Source organism: Gouania willdenowi, chromosome 4, assembly GCF_900634775.1.
Source record: "Gouania willdenowi chromosome 4, fGouWil2.1, whole genome shotgun sequence".
In the NCBI taxonomy this organism is placed as follows: Eukaryota; Metazoa; Chordata; class Actinopteri; order Blenniiformes; family Gobiesocidae; genus Gouania; species Gouania willdenowi.
In genome coordinates this window covers 32,730,045-32,747,896 of record NC_041047.1, presented here as the reverse complement: position 1 = coordinate 32,747,896, position 17,852 = coordinate 32,730,045, and the positions used below count along the sequence as shown (strand labels likewise).

At 38.7% G+C, this 17,852-nt stretch overlaps 2 protein-coding genes across 5 annotated transcripts in view; one reads left to right on the top strand and one right to left on the bottom strand.

Moving 5' to 3' along the window:
* Window positions 1-522: 522 nt before the first annotated feature.
* On the top strand, window positions 523-8,369 carry atp1b1a (ATPase Na+/K+ transporting subunit beta 1a). Its single transcript, XM_028445226.1, has 6 exons — window positions 523-908; window positions 4,198-4,326; window positions 5,579-5,734; window positions 5,963-6,147; window positions 6,917-7,000; window positions 7,083-8,369. Exons 1-6 carry the CDS (start codon window positions 815-817, stop codon window positions 7,338-7,340), a joined length of 906 nt encoding a protein of 301 aa, XP_028301027.1. The 5' UTR covers window positions 523-814; the 3' UTR covers window positions 7,341-8,369.
* Window positions 8,152-17,852, bottom strand: part of nme7 (NME/NM23 family member 7) — a 33,978-nt gene continuing 24,277 nt past the window's right edge. The window contains exons 10-13 of one of the 4 annotated variants that reach the window (XR_003673948.1): window positions 17,277-17,378; window positions 8,970-9,077; window positions 8,551-8,679; window positions 8,152-8,443 (exon numbers count right to left, since the gene is read on the bottom strand). Coding sequence is in view for 3 of the 4 variants with exons in the window: in XM_028445221.1 (XP_028301022.1) it covers window positions 8,799-9,077; window positions 17,277-17,378 (381 nt within the window). In the remaining variant the exon portion in view is untranslated. Of the gene's footprint in view, window positions 8,444-8,550; window positions 9,078-17,276; window positions 17,379-17,852 lie in introns of those variants that run through there. The other 3 variants (XM_028445224.1, XM_028445222.1, XM_028445221.1) reach the window with 3 other exon arrangements.

The window sequence follows — 17,852 nt, the reverse complement described above, 5'->3', positions numbered from 1 at the left end:
GCAGCACCTCCTAAAATGAGTATTTTAAAACAAAACAAGTTATAGAATATATATATATATATATATATGTATATATATATATATATATATATATATATATATATATATATATATATATATATATATATATATATATATATATATATATATATAGGCAATATTGTGATTTTCTATATGGCCAAAATACAAAACTGGATATATCTTGAATCTCGATATATCAGCCAGCCCTACTTTAAGCAGATCTAAGATGAATAGTTAAAATATAGCCAATAGAACCATGTGTTAAACCAGCTATTTATATTTTAGCACGTTATCATATCAAAAGCTTGTTAGAGTCAGTGGTGTTGCCCTTTAGTGTCATTATTCTCCATCAGGAAGGAATTTGAGACCTCTGAGACGCACGTAGACGGACCGGTTACTATGGCAGCGGCATCCTATAAAAACTGACGGTGGGCTCGTGATCAGTAGCACCCCGACACCTCTGAAGGCTCCTCCCCCCCCTCCCTCTCCCTCTCCCTCCCTCTTACGCAAAGAACGGAGCGCGGCGGTGAATGGCTGCTCTCAGCCCCCTCCTCCCCCATTCTGGGCTAACTTATTACGGGAGTTTGCAGGCGGGGTTGCTTTCCACGATAGATAAACGGTGTGCGGTAAAATTTGAAGAGCCGGGTACGAGGGCGTTTTTTTCTTGTTTCCTGTGAGAGACAGTTCACATTGAGTGTGAGCTGAAAGTGCCTCTCAGCCGAGCTGTCAAAGCAGGTAAAACCGGGAAAAAAACAACTACTACAACTGAGAAGGACGTTACCGGGGGGTTAACATGTCGGCGAATAAAGACGCTGACGGCGGATGGAGGACGTTTCTGTGGAATTCAGAAAAGAGAGAGTTTCTGGGACGAACCGGGTGCAGCTGGTGTAAGTACATTTATTTTTCTGTTCCTACGAGCTAATTGCTAACGGCTGTGGACGAAGAAAGGGGATGTGTGTGTTTCAACAGTGTTGGTGTGTGTGTTTTTCATCCATTTTCCGACACCAGAGACAGACAGACAGACAGACAGACAGCACCTGTTAGAGCTCAGTTCAGCACTGACACGCTGCGTCGTGACTACAGGCTGTTCAATGGAGGCTCTGGTAAATCAGAAAAACCCGAGCTGTGTGGGCCAGGCTGGCACACACACTCCAGGCTGATGGAGCTGAAAAGCTAACGGGTTTCATTTAGGATCTCTATAAACAAGTTCACTGTTTGTTTTTTTAATTATTATTATTATTATTATTATTATTTTTTAAATAAATAATCGTTCTAAGTATTTAAATAAGATTCCACCTTAGGTTTATGGTTAGGGCACTAATAGATGGTGGTCACGAGGCGTAGCACCGAATTGGCTCATTGATCATAGTTGTCCCTTATGAAAAGGTCATTCTGAAGGACGATTTGAGGTGGGCCACGGCTTCTTTTTTTAAACCCGGTGATTAGAGTTGTGTTCGTTTATATAGTCTAGTCTGTTTGACCAAAGACACAACAATTAAATGAACAATTTTCACTCATTTTGAAACTATAATGAGTGGCTGATCTGTGACTACTGTATGGAGGCTTGTTCACTAACCCCACCTCCCTTTCACTACTTAAACCCAACATTTACAGGATCCTAATCGCTTTTAAACAGTTTGCAGTAGTGTGTGCTGGACTAATATGGTCAGCAGTGTTTGATGATTTGATTGGACAACTAGCCACCAGTGCACAGCGCCTACTACGCACGTTGAACCCTTTTCTAAAGCAGGAATGGGTTTTTGTGCCTGTCTATCCGGTGTGGGCCACATCCGTGCGTGTAGAAACTGCTTGGTAACACACTGATCACGACTCACATGTCTCAGGGGCCGCCCATCCCCTACGTGTCCCGGTTATTTTCATGTTCCAACATATCTGGATGTTTTTTACCCTTTACATAGTATAAAACGATCCATTAAAGCCCTCATATGTGGGCGTTTATAAATAGGTTCACACAGATGTGGTAGTTCCAGTGTCGTGCATAATAATGGCGAACTTACTCAGAGCTGCTTGAGAGTAAAAATCTCCTCACTGTGCGGATGTTACACTACACATTGTGGTTAAACTTAGCCGATCGGCTGTCACAGACGTCATTGTTGTTTTTCAGGGAGACAAATGTCGCATTAAACTAAAAGTGAGGCGCCGCTTTCTTTGAAAGCAACAGGTACGTCTGCGCTCCAACTACGAATGATCCAACGAATCACTCCACGATCGGGTTTCTGATCGGGCCAGATTGCGTTTAAAGTGATCCGTCAACACTTAAAAAAAGTCAGGAATTTGGTTGTAACAGTCTCCTAGTGCGATGTTGGCCTTTATTGGGTGATCTGTGCTTCATAAACAGACAGTGAGCCCTCGTAAAGTCCCCTTAAAACACTCTTGAAAAACAAGTAGTTATGGCAGTGAAGAGACGTTCATGTACGAGGAGACGCTGCCGCAGTGTGTGGGGGAGGGGCTTTCCCTTCAAACTACCCACCAGGACAGGCTCTGTGCTTTTTACACGCGGGGCTCTTTGCCCTTTTTTTTAATTCATAATCACTGCCATTTCACCCATCTGGTCATGTTTAAAGAGCCAAGGAACGTCTTTTTAGCCTAAACTTTAAGAACATTTTTTATGAATTTTTTTTTTTTTTTAAATTGTCTGAGGTTTAAATTTAAATATTGGCATAAGTAGTAGTTTCGGTTTAAATTTTCCATAGTCTGATAAACCTGCTCACCTGAGTTGAACTTGCACACGTAAAAATGCATGTCATTTGTTTAGCAAATCTGTTTCTCCCATTTCGCAGCTGTTAGCAGCAAAATCTAATCGAGGTTACCTTTGGAAACTATTTGGGTCCAGGCCACATGTAGCTAGCTGGTTGATTATAGCCATGAAGGGAAATGAGACCGAAGTTTGTCATGGACTTTAAGGTGTTAACCAGAGAGCTGGTAGCATTTCCTTCCTCAGGCCATGTGATGGTATCACTGCCATGGCTACCTGCCATTGCTAAAAGGGAGTAACACTGCTCTTCATCATGTACAGTGACTGCACTTCAGTTCACTTTAACGGCTGAAATAGTCACGGTGACACAGCAAGGCATGGACGAACAGACCAACTGTGTTCACACTTCCAGGACAGCTTAATAGTTGGCACATGCAGATGTATTCGTGGTAGTACAACAAACACAACTAAACTCACCCAACTGGTTTCACAGACTGCAGATTGGACATACATTTAGTGAGTTTTTAGGTTGGGATACAGCAGCTGCAAACACAATGGGATTAAAAGGATTCATGTTTTGGATTAGAAAAGTCTGAAAAGGGCTAACCGTTAATTTACTTATTGTTTATAATACTAGCTCTGCTCATAACAAACGGCATAAAGAGGTGCACAGCTAATCGAGAAGACAACAATAAACTGTGAGAAAGTGACAAGTCCTAGTGCTGTTTTAAGAGGACACCACAGGATTAGGCAAATGTTATTTTCATTGTTTATTTGAGCTCACAGTCAGGATTGCTGTTTGATTTCAGTAGACCACAGACACCATGGAGCTCAACTCAAACCGGGTGAACAGGTTTTCCACCACAGCAACATGAATTAGGGCGTTTTTGTTCCATTATGTGCCCTTCCTTAAAACATTCACAAGTTTTTATTGCAAACCTGTCTGAATGTGACACAGTGGAGGGAAGGGGGGCGGGAGTGACTCATCCTGTTGCACTGGAAACCCACCCCCCGCTGTTGCGTAATTGGAGTACATTTTGAATCAGGTAGCGTTTTAAAAACTAATATTTTCTGATGTTACTGGAACTACACTAGGTTTGGAACAATGCTGAAATCCAACAAGGAGTTGGTTGTTTTTGAGGGGTAGGCAGCCAATTTGCTGTGTTGTTTATTTACTATTTCTAAAATGTACATCTCAAAAATAATATATTGCACTACAATAAGGATGACAGAAAAATTTAATCTGGAAACTAATTGCTTAAATTTATGGGAAATTTTCCTGTCACTCAGATGCAGCTCATTGGTCCCCCCCCCCACATTAATAATGTTTAATGAATCCAAAAGTTCACATTAAGAAACTTTGGTTTGTCACACATAATGATTTCCCACAGAAGTTTTGGTGTGTTAGTTTAAGTCCACTTTGAAACATTGTAACATTGTTTTTCTTTTCTTTCCCACAGTTAAAATCTTCATTTTCTATGTGATATTCTACGGGTGTTTGGCTGGAATCTTTGTTGGGACCATTCAGGCTCTGCTGCTTACATTAAGTAACTACAAACCCACCTATCAGGACAGAGTTGCACCCCCAGGTAACTACATCCCTTGAAGCATTTCTCTATTTTGTCTTCGTATGAACTCTGTACAAATTAACTGCTACCCAAACGGTCAGTAAAGAGCTGCTTCTGCTCTTTGGGTCTCTCAGTAATGGTGCTGCTCTTTGTGTATATCTGCGTTTGAAATTGGCTGTCGGGGTGTGCCTGCAAGCTGCCTCGCTATCGGGAGTCTCTGACCTTACAGAGGTTCAGCCATTTTGTCCTTCACTCCTCAGCCAGTCAATGTTTCTCCCCTCAGGCTAAGGGGAACTGAAACAGTTCATGTGGGTTTTGATAATGAGTCACAGATAACAAAAGCATGGCTGCAGTTTGTAGTTTATATATTGTTGAATGAGTTTTATTGCTCTATGAGTTCTCAAAGCTTGTTCTTTTCCCTTATGTCTCATGTTTAGAATGTTGTGGGAATTCAATGCATTTAAAACTACCATTTGTGTTTTAATATTTTCCTATGAGCTAGAAGACGGAGGTTTTTTTTTTAGCCTTCCTGTCTTGTTGTGGCAGTACTTGTGGAAGCTTCAACCTTGGCTGTATTTTTAGGAGGTGTTGTAAATGCCTATGCCACCCGATCAGTTCTGCCTACTGCTGCTGAAAAATGTTGAGCTTAGCACAGGCAGCACAACACAACTGAAAAAGTGCAGAGAGCTTTGAGCTAATGCAAGTTTCCAGCAGTGGCACGATCCAGGAAGCAGAGAATAGTTAGGATTATTCTCTCTTGGTTGCTTGCTTTGAGCAAAAGCCCGCCTCCCACTCTCAGGCTAAAAGTTTCCATTGTGAGAGTGAATGGGTGGGGGGAGGGGATCGGTGAACTTTCACAAGCGTTCAGTCATATCTATGTTGCTCTCGCCGTCCCTGTTGCGCCACCAATTTAAGGCTGGTTCAAACTACAAACTTAATCTAAAAGCAACAAGTGTACATTAATGTCATGGTGTGTTTCCCTCCACCTTTCTCATCTCACACCCGACCTGCCACACCTCGCCCAGACTCATGCGCACGTCTGTGGAAAATTACTGCTGTAACAAGTAGAGAGCATCGGAGGAAATCCCCAAGACCCCACATTGTTTAAGATAATGAACCACTGTCTCACTATGGCTCACACGCCATGTAGCACAGCTTCCACAAACAACTTCACTTCTTTTAATACTTCACTTTTTCAAAGTCCAGAGCTGTTGTTTGCACTTATTCGTGTCATTATGTTCGAGCTTTCTGACCAACACTGCTTGTTTTTCAGGTCTGTCACACAACCCTCGCTCAGAAAAATCAGAAATTTCTTTCAGCATGTCAGACCCGGATTCATATGGCAAGTACGTTAGGAGCATTAAAGATCTCCTTAGGCCTTATGAAGAGGAACATCAGACTGATCAATTGAAATATGAGGACTGTGGAGGCAAGTAGAACTTCTAGAATCTTCTGTTTAATATTCACAGGCTCTCTTCTGATTGTACATTTGTCAGTTGAGCTTCTTTCATTTCCTTTCCATATTTCTGTTTCGTTAATCAATTTGTAACCTTAAAAGTAACGGGACAGTAACTAAAGGATTGATATTACCTAAATGACTTTGCAAATGGTATCTACTCAAATTTTTAAAAGCCACTGTTCTTTTGTATGTCTCCAGTCTATCCTCAGTCATACAGAGACCGTGGCTCTGTGGAAAATGATAAAGAACAGAGGAAAGCGTGTCGTTTTTCCAAAGACTGGCTTGATGGCTGCTCAGGAAAACCAGACGAAACTTTTGGCTTCAAGACTGGAAAGCCGTGTATGATTGTCAAGCTCAACAGGATTGTCAACTTCAGACCAAGGGTATGTTTCCCCTTTTGCAACAATTTGAAATAAAAAACTATATATATACCTGTATACATATTTTTAAAGAAATAAGCATAAATGCAGACAATGTTTGGTGAACGTTGCGTTCTTGGCAGAAGGTTTGCGTTTTAGTGATGGATCTAATTTGCTCATCAATTCACACAGTCTTAAATAATGCAAGACTACAAAGCAGGGCAAGGCATCAACCATTGAGGAAATGGAAAGAAAATTATGGGATACCAATAGACTTTGATATTTAAAGTGTCTCATTGTGAATATATGGCAGATTGTTCTATTGAAGTTATCTCGTCAAAACAGCCCAGCTGTGTTAAACCTCTACAATTTGATTACACATTTGAATGAAAGGGGTTAATACATAAATGTTCCTATAAGTAGCTCTAAAACATTAGTTGGAATGTTAATCACATTTTACAGAGCCAAAGTGCAAAGAACAATCAGAGAGCTGCATTTAACAGGCTCATTTCACTCCATCATTTCTGTTGAAAAAAAAAATGGCCACCACTTTAGATGGTTTCACTTGCTTTTGAGTTTCTGAGCAAGCTTTAAGTCATTTATGTTGCATTGTGAGAAATGTAGTAAGTAAACAAGTTAAAACAATATGATTACAGTTGTGCTTGTTCTTGCAGGCATTAAACACGAAACCATAATTTAGTTGTTAATAAATTATTTCATTTGGTTATTGTGCCTCTGCTTTAAACCACAAACCTAACACAATTAACCATATTTGCTCATTGTTTATTTTCAGGCTCCATCCAACAATCAGTCACTCCCAGACCCTCTGCAGAGCAAAGCCCTCTCCAACCTGATCCCCATTCACTGCAAAAACAAGGTATGGTTGACTTGACAGCATTGAGCTACTATGATCAGAATTTATCAGAGTAAAAAGTAAAGCACCACACCTATCTTCACAGAGAGAGGAAGACCAAGAGAAGATTGGAGAAATCAAGTACTTTGGAATTGGTGATGGATTCCCCCTCCAGTATTACCCGTATTATGGCAAACTGCTGCAACCCCAATACCTGCAGCCTTTGGTGGCCATCCAGTTCACCAACATCACCATTGGTCAGGAAGTTCGCATTGAGTGCAAAGCCTACGGAGCCAACATTAATTACAGTGAGAAAGATCGTTATCAGGGACGTTTTGATGTTAAGCTCACGGTTAACTCGTGACCTCAGCCATGATCAAAGCACTCTCATTTTGAAGAGAAACAAAATGTAGAGAAAATACAAGAGTTAAGAAAACGCCACTAGTCTTTGAACATTCATATTATACAGGACCTACACTTAATCCGTGTGCTTTACACTAGCTTTTGTGTGTTTGTCGAGGGTTAGAATGTAAAATGCAAGAGTAGCAATAGCAAATATTTATTCTACTGTAAATGAAATTGTTCCTTGAGCCATGGGACGTGTTCATCTATTACTGTAAAACCACAATTTCACTACTGATGCGTAGCGAGTTGTCTTTCTGTCCTGCTCAAGGTCTTTCATTCTAACGTTGTTTCTATATATTTTTGGAGTGTCTAGTGCTGTAGTTATGTTGTAATCTCTTTTGTCTTATGTCTGCTTTAAAGGTCCAAGGTGTGTGTGTGCGTACGCTTGTGTCTACATAGCTTGCGTGTCTATGTGAGTGCCTGGAGTGTGTGTCAATGTGCTCTGACTAACTGAAATACTAGCATGGTACTCTGACCCTCTAAAGCCCATGTGTTAGTAAAAAATGCATTTGTACACATTTTGTTCACCTTTAGCTGTTTAGATTTGGTTTGATGACAATTTGTTTGATACTCTTACATCTGCTCATTCTTAATTCATAGTGTAGAGTTCTGTGGGTCCAGCCTAGGAGACTCACCTCCATGGAAACCGTGGCAACTCAGTGCTTTAAAACCTGTTTTTGCTGGAGTCATCACGCAATGTGATGCAACTTACTCTTGAATGTTTTAGCCATTTTCATGGTGAAAGAATTTTATATTTATGCAGTTGTACATTTTTTTTTCCAGAGTGTATTGTATAAATCCAAAACCAAAGTCGCTGGTCAAAAAGATAGAAACCGTAAAAGGCAATGCAGTATCTTGTGTAAAAATGTTTAGATGGTGTGAAAATACTTAATTCAATGTTGAAGATCAAAACATTTGTCAGGAGTCTGCTCTTGTCACTTTATTTAATCTGAATAAGGCTAAAACAATAAACAGAAAATTGAGACAACTGAAGTGTGTGAATATGTGGCCGTAACCATCTTTCCCATCTCATCCATCCAAGAGCTTGAAGAAATACTCCACCTGGAAAAACAATTTAAAGAAAAATTAAACACCTAATATCAAGAATAACCAAACTTCTCTGACCTTATTGTATAAAATTCACAGAGTAATTCTTCCACAACTCTTACCATGGCCCAGTCTTGGGAAAATGGCAGCTCAGTCAGTTACAGGCTAATGTTTAACAAAGAGGCATTTGTCCAGAGCTACAGATCAGGAGTTTTACCAAACAATGGCGCTCGATGGGTCAAACCCACTGCCTGGAAAACAATGGATTTATTTCAAATTCCTTCTGCCAGTCTCACTCTCTTTAAAGCCACTGTGATCTAAGGTTGCCCGGACTACGGAGTGGAGTCACGAGACCAGTCTAAATACACTTCTATGCATCAGTGGAAGGTGTTATTTTCTTCAGTTTCCAGATAAAGGTAGTTGTGATTGTGTTGAACCTAAGACGGTGAGAATACCCATCAGTGAGATGAATGGCACTACACATAGAAGAGGATGTGGGTGTGGTGTCTCGTGCAGTGCACTGAGAGCACGTGTCACCCACCTCCAGAACTCCGTCTTCAGGAAGGTCTGTGCAGTGGACTGCGTTTTTTACTTTGTCCTTGCCGTAAAGTGCTCGGAGGGTGTTGGGACGAAGATGCTGGGCGACTTCCTGTTCAAATGGAGACGAGCTGATTAGTGATCATCTTCAAAGTCAAAACACACAAAAAAAACTTGTTCTTTAGCAGCTTGGTGATAAAGCACATCACGAGTGGATGATATAGCTGAGCTAGTAAACCTAACATCCTGTTCTGGTGTGTGTTACTAAGGCAGTGATTACTCAGCATTCAAACATGTGATCATAGATTATGGGGAAGAACTTGAACATTTGTCAAACCTTACTTATTTTCTTTTATTGTAAATATAACTTATTTTTTACAGCACTAAAATGAATACTTCAAGATAAAGAAAAAAAATGTGTTGGGATAAAGTGAAGTTGAATAAGTAAGAGTAGTAAGACCTAATATTTGTAGATTTTTTAATATAGCAATAAAGAGATTTATGCTGCTTTTTAACTCAACAAAACCTCTACTTCTATATATATATATATATATATATATTTATCAAACACACAATAGTTGAACACTTAATCAGGAAGTAGTGGCTCCAGGCGTTAGGTGGTTAAACCATCACTCAAGTAGTCTTTGTCAAATTTGGCTTCAGGGACGAGTTGGGGTCAATATGTATAAAAAAAGAAAAATGTCCTGCCATCATTCTTTGATAAAGGTTTAATTTTTGGTGGAGCCTATCCCAGCTTATATCATAAAGGACTATTACAAAGAGGTAGACCTTGGTTTATAATTTGTTCCAATACAGTTATTGAAACTAAAAAGGTTGATGCTTCCACTATTTCAGACACAAATTAAAAGCATAACATTGCAGATGTTTCCGAAGAGATAAAATGAAGTCTGTTCAGTTTTTAAAGGCCCATGTGACATCAATTTAACGCTTAATTTAAGTTTTATTTGCTACAAAATGGGCTTTATTGACAAATTCTCAATAAATATAAATATGAAGTTACTTTAACTTAGTTTTTCAAGAGCAGAAATGTAGTCTTTCCGTGGAGCATATCATCACCGACTAAAAGGTCATCTACAGCAGCATACAGTATAAAACCTCTGAGGCTTTAAGGCTTTCCAAACATATCCACTACCAACAGACATTTGTCTTTCAAACCATTTCTTATGATGACACACAAACAGCAGCACATTTAAATCACATGTTTGTCTCATTCCTTTAACATCAGCCACTCCCAAGGTCAAAGCCAGGCTCTCGTGCCCTCTGCATCAACAGGAAGTGTTTCCCTCTCAAAGGGTCTGAGCTGAGGTGCGGCCCAACATGAATAATTAAATCACGGGGTGAACTATTTACCCCTCAATAGTGTGTTGTGCGACACATTTATTTGATATGCTGGAAAAATCATATATTTTCCCGTATCAATTGTAATACAGCAAGGAAGAAAAAAAAAACAGGTTTGCTTCTCACAGCGGAGTGCATTACAGTGACTAGACATTTCTCCTCCTGTGCTATACACATTTGAACATCATAAACCTACCTAGAATAATCCTTAAAGCGATTTAAAACATTCATTTTCTCAACAGAAATGTTTTTTCTTTTGATCTATCTTTTGATCTATTCATCACCATCTCTTTGGTGATGTATCAAAATTAGATACTACTGTTAGCCAAGTATCTCTTCACAAGCTCAAAAAAACAAAAAAAACAATGATTTAACCACTGATTATAGAGATAATATTTGGGTTGTAATCATGCTTTTGATGTAATAACCCCAATTGTAATTTATTTATTTATTTTAAATAGATTTTATTCTTTCTCAATTAAGAGTTATGATAGACGCAGTTATCCAAAGTGTGGACATACGTAGAAGACATTGAGCAAAAATGGAAACAAAAAACACAGTTCCTTCTCTGTAGGACATCAATAATATTAAGTCTGAAGTTAAACATATTGTCCTGATGGAGGAAAGGGCCAATGATAGAAGGTTTAAATGTGTATTTATCTAAATTGGGAGGTAAACAAAGTGTTGGAATGAAGTTTCTCAGTGTCATGACTTCTAAGGAAAGGTTTAGGAGGTATAATAATATCAAAATGTATTTTTGTACAATTTATGTTATTTATAAATGTCAACATTGAAGGATATAAACACACTAGGCCTGTCTGAAGAACTCCCTCACAACTATGCAAAAGTCAGCATAAGATGAGCATATCCATGTTACAAACCTTTTGACAAGTTTAGCTGCTTTCTCACTCTCGAAATCATTGAAAATGTAATAGGATATATTGACCGAGTACCAAAAATAATAAAAGTAACATGAGAGAATAGAGAATATAGCCAACTAAAATAATTAAATTAAGACAAGATAAATGCAAAGACATACACACACTAGATGCGCAGTGCGTGTTTAAGATGCTGTTTCACAAAGGGCTGAAGCCGACAAAGCCAAAGGGGAGATTTTCTTAACTATAAAACAATTCTTTGCTCCTCACTGCCCTCTGGTAATTACATGAGTTACTCCTGACTAACCTGCTGTCAGTGTTTAATTTGATTAGCAACACACCAAAACAGCTCATGGAGCACTCTATTTGTAAAAAGATCTCTGATTGGTTGAAAGGTCGCGTGACACTCCTGGATTTCAAATACATTCTTATACAGGGCCAAGGGAAGATGCAGACGTCCAGTTGGCTATCAGAACACTTTGAATAACAATATGCTCAAAGGTGATTATGGATTTTTGACCAAATTAAGCAATACAAAAAACTTACTGTATATACTGCAGCTTTAAAGAAGCCAATTTTCAAATAGTGTTAGTACTCTGTGTACAACTTACCTAATGCAGCATTTGCTAGTTAGTTTAATCTTTTATTTTATCCTGATTGGTGTTGATCAACAAAATAAAGGACTTTTTGGACTTTCTGGCACATACAGGTACAATGAACATGAACAAATTATACACACTAAGAAATACTGTTTGTCAGCACATTCCAAAGTTGTAGTTAGTAGCTAACACAAAGTGTGCCACTGCAAAATCAACAAACTAGATGAGGACGTTATAAGCCATGCGTCATGGCCAAGTAGGTGCCCTCCTTGACCCTGATAAACCAACCCAGGATGAGATATACTGTACACCTGTGGTTCTAACAGTAGGAAGACAGTTCTGGGGAAAGGTCTTCATTCTAGAGGTAGATGGGTTAGTCAGTAAGCACCGTTTTAGCACCCAAAATATATAAGCTCCCAGAATCTTACTATTCTGTAATCATGTCATAATTGCAGATTGAGATTTGAGACCTTGTTTTGGGGAAAGAAAAAGCGAAACACAGTCTTGATAAAGAAAAAAAGATCTAGAACAGAATTACAGTATATTTTAGATGGATCAAAAATATGAACATATTCAGGAATAAAATATGCCTTCATCAGGCACGCATTTTGGGCAACAAATGCAAATCCCAATATTGCATGCCATCTCAGCACTGTGAAGACAGAGTTTGGTTTAATATACATAAGAATAAGGTGTCTGAGCACATAAGAATAGTGCTCAGACACCTTAGTTGGATGAGCCATGACACACTCAGCTGACATCAAAAAGTGGGGGATTTTTATCGACTACTATTACAAAGGGGCCGACGCAGAATAATGTTAAACAATAAAAATCAAAATGTCAAAATAAACCCATTAAACACAATTTTAAGGTGAAGATTAACACATGCAAACAATCTATGTTAGTGTTGCATACAAAGTTGTCAGGTACATTTAATCATCCTGTTTTAGTCATTTTGAGTATTTAGAGCAACACTGCTGATAAAACATGTTTATAACAACAACAGTCAGTAAACTCATCTTCTGATTGGCCTGTGGTTTTTTTTTTTTTTTTTTTAAAGAAAAGGGGCATGGTAGGACTGTAGGAAGACTTTTTAATAAAAAACTACTCAGTGCTTTTAAAGAACTTAGTTAAAAGCTATCAAATCAAACAAAACATTAAACTGGAACTATGTCAATAGCTACTTACATTCCCACCATTAGCAGTCCTTCTGAGATTACTATAGTGCACTATATTTAGAGCAGTGGCCACCAGATGCTGATATAGTTTTCCACAAAAGGCATTATGACTCCACAATCAATAGGAAAAGCATACTTCCCAATCATGTTAGGCAAGAAGCAGATCTCAGGCTCGTGTGACAAAAAAAGTCAGGCCAGTTTTATTTGTTCTATATGGAATATCTACAGTTCTAAACCAACATTGATCACTACAGTGCATTGTTAATGTCTAGCAAATGCTTATAATAGACTGCCGATTGAAGGATAGAGGGTTGTCCCATGGAATGGATATAGAGAGCTTAATGGAGACAAAAACAGGCTGGATCACGACTTAATGACAGAAAGTGTTTGAAAACCAACTGAGGGAGTGTTGTGTTTATACAGAGTTTTATATCTTCAGATACAAAACACCCAGCATAACCAAATTGATCAACGTTGAAAGTGTGAAATGTGATTGAGGTCAGTGGATTTAGCTGTGCACGTGCAACTGCAGATTCATCTGTTTTTTTAGTTCACACTGGACCTGTGCTATTTACAGATTAGTCAGCATGAATTTATCAATAGTCTATTTTCACAACAAGCAACTCCAAAGAGAGTTGGACTGCATTTTGGACCATATTATGTCTGACTAAAGGAGGTCAATGTTTAAAAACTGTAGCTGAATAAAGGGGCTGTTTGAATGTGCATTATACAATAGAGAGCATTTCTCTATCAGTATATATACTTTAGAATATTTTCAGTACTAAGACAAGTACCGTATTTTTCAGACTATAAGGCGCACTTAAAATCCTTTAATTTTCTCAAAAATCTACAGTGCGCCTTATAATCAGGTGCGCCTTGTGTATGAAATTATTATGTCAAAATGTTTTAGTACAACTTTGGTAAACTACGAAGCTGCACCACTTGATGGATTTTTGGCGCTTCAGGGCTACCGTAGTCAGACGCCTCGTGAAGTGATATGTACAGTACTGTGCTTCAACATACTGAACTGAAAAAGTGAATGTAATGTTCTATATTTTATGTGTTAAACCTGAACAATGTTGAGAATTATTGTTAATGAGTTGAATAAAGTTTGAGTCATCTGACTATTTTGTTTCGCTTAATGAGCCTTAATAAAAAAAATAAAAATAAAAATAAAAATAAAAATAAAAATAAAAATAAAAATAAAAATAAAAATAACAACAACAACAAACTGGTGCGCCTTATAGTCCGGTGTGCCTTATGTATGAAAATAGACCCGGTCAGACCCATTCATTGATGGTGCGCCTTATAGTCCGAAAAATACGGTAATACATTTTTTTATTTATTCAATGTCTAATTATCATGCACCAGGTAGCAAGGGGTGCTTTATCTGAGATAGGCTTAAACACAAGGAAAACATGCAATATCTATACAAAAAGACCTGGGCCAGTGAGCTTTAACCTGTGACCTCTAAGCAGTGAGAAAACAATGCATCGCTTCATAGATGAGCCCAAGAAATTACACACTTTCAATTCTGATCTGCTTCTGATACTGTACTGTAGATACTCCCAATATGATAGCACAAGTAGCAGATTGTGAATTCATATGTTTACACGTTTGAAACTATGTACAGTATATACTGTATTACAGATAGTGACATATTAAATAGTAGAAAGATATAGCAGTTTAGTGGATGGCAAATCTTCCTCACACTCAAAAAGTTCAGAGAGAGAGACAGTGATAACAGATGCGATACATAGCTTGTAAACCTAAAAGAAACATTGTCTAAGGTGGAAAGATCATCTGCAGTGTGGATGTGATTTGATCAGCTGGGCTCAGCTGCACCTGCTTCTGTGAGGAGTAGCTGTGACTGTGAGCCTCTTACTGTCCTCACAGCAGGGAGTGATACGTGCCGTTATGTCTCTAAAACATCAGAAAACTCTCCAATAACACAAGATAAAGTCTCTACATTTGTTACTCACTATGGAGAAAACAGTCGCAAAGAGTTCCACAGTGTGGACATGCACAATATCAGCTCAGTCACACTCACATTTACACGCCAATATGACAGAGCTGCCATGCAAGACGCTGGTCGACCGTTGGGAGCAATTTAGAGTTCAGTGTCTGACCCACAAAAGGGCTCGAGACTGCGACCAAAATGGTCGCATATGCGAGTATATTTTCAGTGTGTGCGAGTGAAAATTTTATCTGGTCGCATCCGTGCGAGTGCGTATGGGTGACCTTATTTTGGACAGAGCGGCTGAGCGCTCTCTCTCTCTCTCTCTCACACACACACACACACACACACACACACACACACACACACACAAAACTTGGCTCTGAGTAATGCAACGGTGAATGCGCTGAGTAGAAACACCAATGTCAATTGTGAGTGCGTGCGATCCACTATGAATGGAGCCAGGCAAATCGAGTCCTTCACTGAGTGCGCACTCACATTGAGGGCAACAGTAAAAAAAGCGTACACGCTCATCAGAACCAGCAAAGAGGGACCAGAACTGATGGACTATGATACCAGGCCAGATGTTCAGCTGTGGTTCTCCCAGGGCAGGGGTCTGCAACCTGCAGCTCTGGGGCCTAATGTGGCCCTTTGACTCTTTTGCAATGGCTCCCTATAGCTTGTTTTTGCAGACCCCTGACCAGGGGAAGAGGGTTAGTTTAATTAAAATGTTTTTAAAATTTGTGTTATTTCAGCCACTCTTGTTGCAGAACAATTTAATATTGTCACTAAAACGTATTTCTTTCCTTTCCTTTTTATTTTTTGTTAAAAATGATAAAGCTAACAATTACCAGCAACTCACGAAACGACAAAAATAAGAGGAAAATATACTGAATAATAAAAAGAACAAATTACGCAAAATGACACCAAAAACACACAAACACTAAGAGAAAAAAATTATTATTATTATTATTATTATTATTATTATTATTATTATTATTATTACCAGCAACACAAAAAAGACAACACAGACACACTAAAATGAGAGAAAAACACACAAAATCACTACAAAATACACAAAAATAACAGAGAAACAACCAAACGACACCCAAAGATTCACACACAGAATAATTTAAATAATACAAACAAAACACAAAAAGGCAATCTGGCATGGGATTGGACCTTTGTGCGAATTTTGGTGATTGATCACGCAATGGAAATAATATTTTCTAAGAAGAAAGAAAGAAAGAAAGAAAGAAAGAAAGAAAGAAAGAAAGAAAACGCCTTTTCTTGAAATGAATAAATAAAAAGAATACACAGAATAACAAAAGGTGTAAACCAATTGTGGGAAACTGGCCCCTAATTATGAAAAGCTTTTGCTTTTGCTGTGTGGCTGCAGCCTCAGTAATGGTTTGACTGTGAACAGCAGGTCTGATAAATACAGCCTGTCAAACATTTGAGTGTGCAGCCGAAGGACAGACAGCCTGAGTTAGAAATGTGTTTCTAACAAACTCCACAGCTGAGTCATACACATCTGTGGCACCTGGTAGGAACAAACTGTGGCAGATGTAACTGAGCAGAGCTTCATGTCATTAGGTTTCACCTCACGCACCAGCACAGCCCTGCAGCTCTGAACACGCAGGAACATACAAACACATACACATACAAACACAAACACTTGGATAATCCTGTTTTACTTCGGCAGACAATGACATTGACTTTAATTAATTTTGAGAAACCTTTTCTTAACCTTGGCCACAGCTAATGTACTTCCTGCCCATGCCTCACCTCTTCACCTTGAAATACAATAATTCATGAAAAAGAGATTTTTCTCACCTCATAGAGACACAATCTATTAAGTAATGTCTGGATGCAAACACAGCAAATCATAAAAAAAAAGGTGTGATGAAACACAGTGAAATAGGACAAGTGATACATATACGGTATTAATAAAATAACAATTCCTTCATAATAAAATACAGTATTCTCTAATCGCACAGGATTTCTTCGAAAATATATAGAAATCAAAAATTGTAATAAAAAACTTTATTTATTATATTGTATGTACTACAGATTTAAAAGGACTAGAATTTTCAGATGTTTAGACTTAGTAATGCTTTGCTGTCAGAACTCATTTCTTCATGTTTTGTGTTTCTGTAATAGGTGAGAATGTGGTTTGATTCTCACTGCAATGTTAAAAAAATACACTGAGAGAAAGCATGACAGAGGACTGATTGCAGAAGAAATATTGACTGTTGTCACTGCATCCAAAAAGACTTGTGACCTTTGGCTGAATAACATGCTGCTGCTGCTAGCGAATGGAAAGAGAAACAGACTCACTGGATCAGCAGGTCCACAGAATTCCCTGAAGGTCTTGGTTACGTTGGCACCGGTGATCTCAAGGACCAAACATGGTCCAGAACACAGCTCTGTCACCATATTCTGCAATGAAAATATATGATCAATTAATTTCAAAATACCATAACTCAAACACACCAGTTTTCTGAGCTAACCATCCATCCATTTTCTGACCCACTTGCTCTTTTTTAGGGTCATGGGGTCTGCTGGTGCCTTTCTCCACCTTTCTTCAGCCGCAAAGTGGGGACATGACAGGGCAACACACACCCAGATAGACAATCATTCACACTCCCGTTCACTCTTACAATGTACCCAACAGTCATGTTTTTGTTTTTCTTATTGTGGGAGGAAGCCGGAGTATCAAGAAAAAACCCACGCAAGCACTGAGAGAACATGCAAACTCCACACAGAAAGGACCCTATTGTCCACCCCAGGGAACCTGTGCTGTGAGGAGGTTGTGATAACCACTACACCACCATGCACCTTTTTTCTACAACTAAAATCTGTCTGTCTTTGTTATCTTTAGTCACGCATCTAAACCCTTCTAAGCTTCAGCTT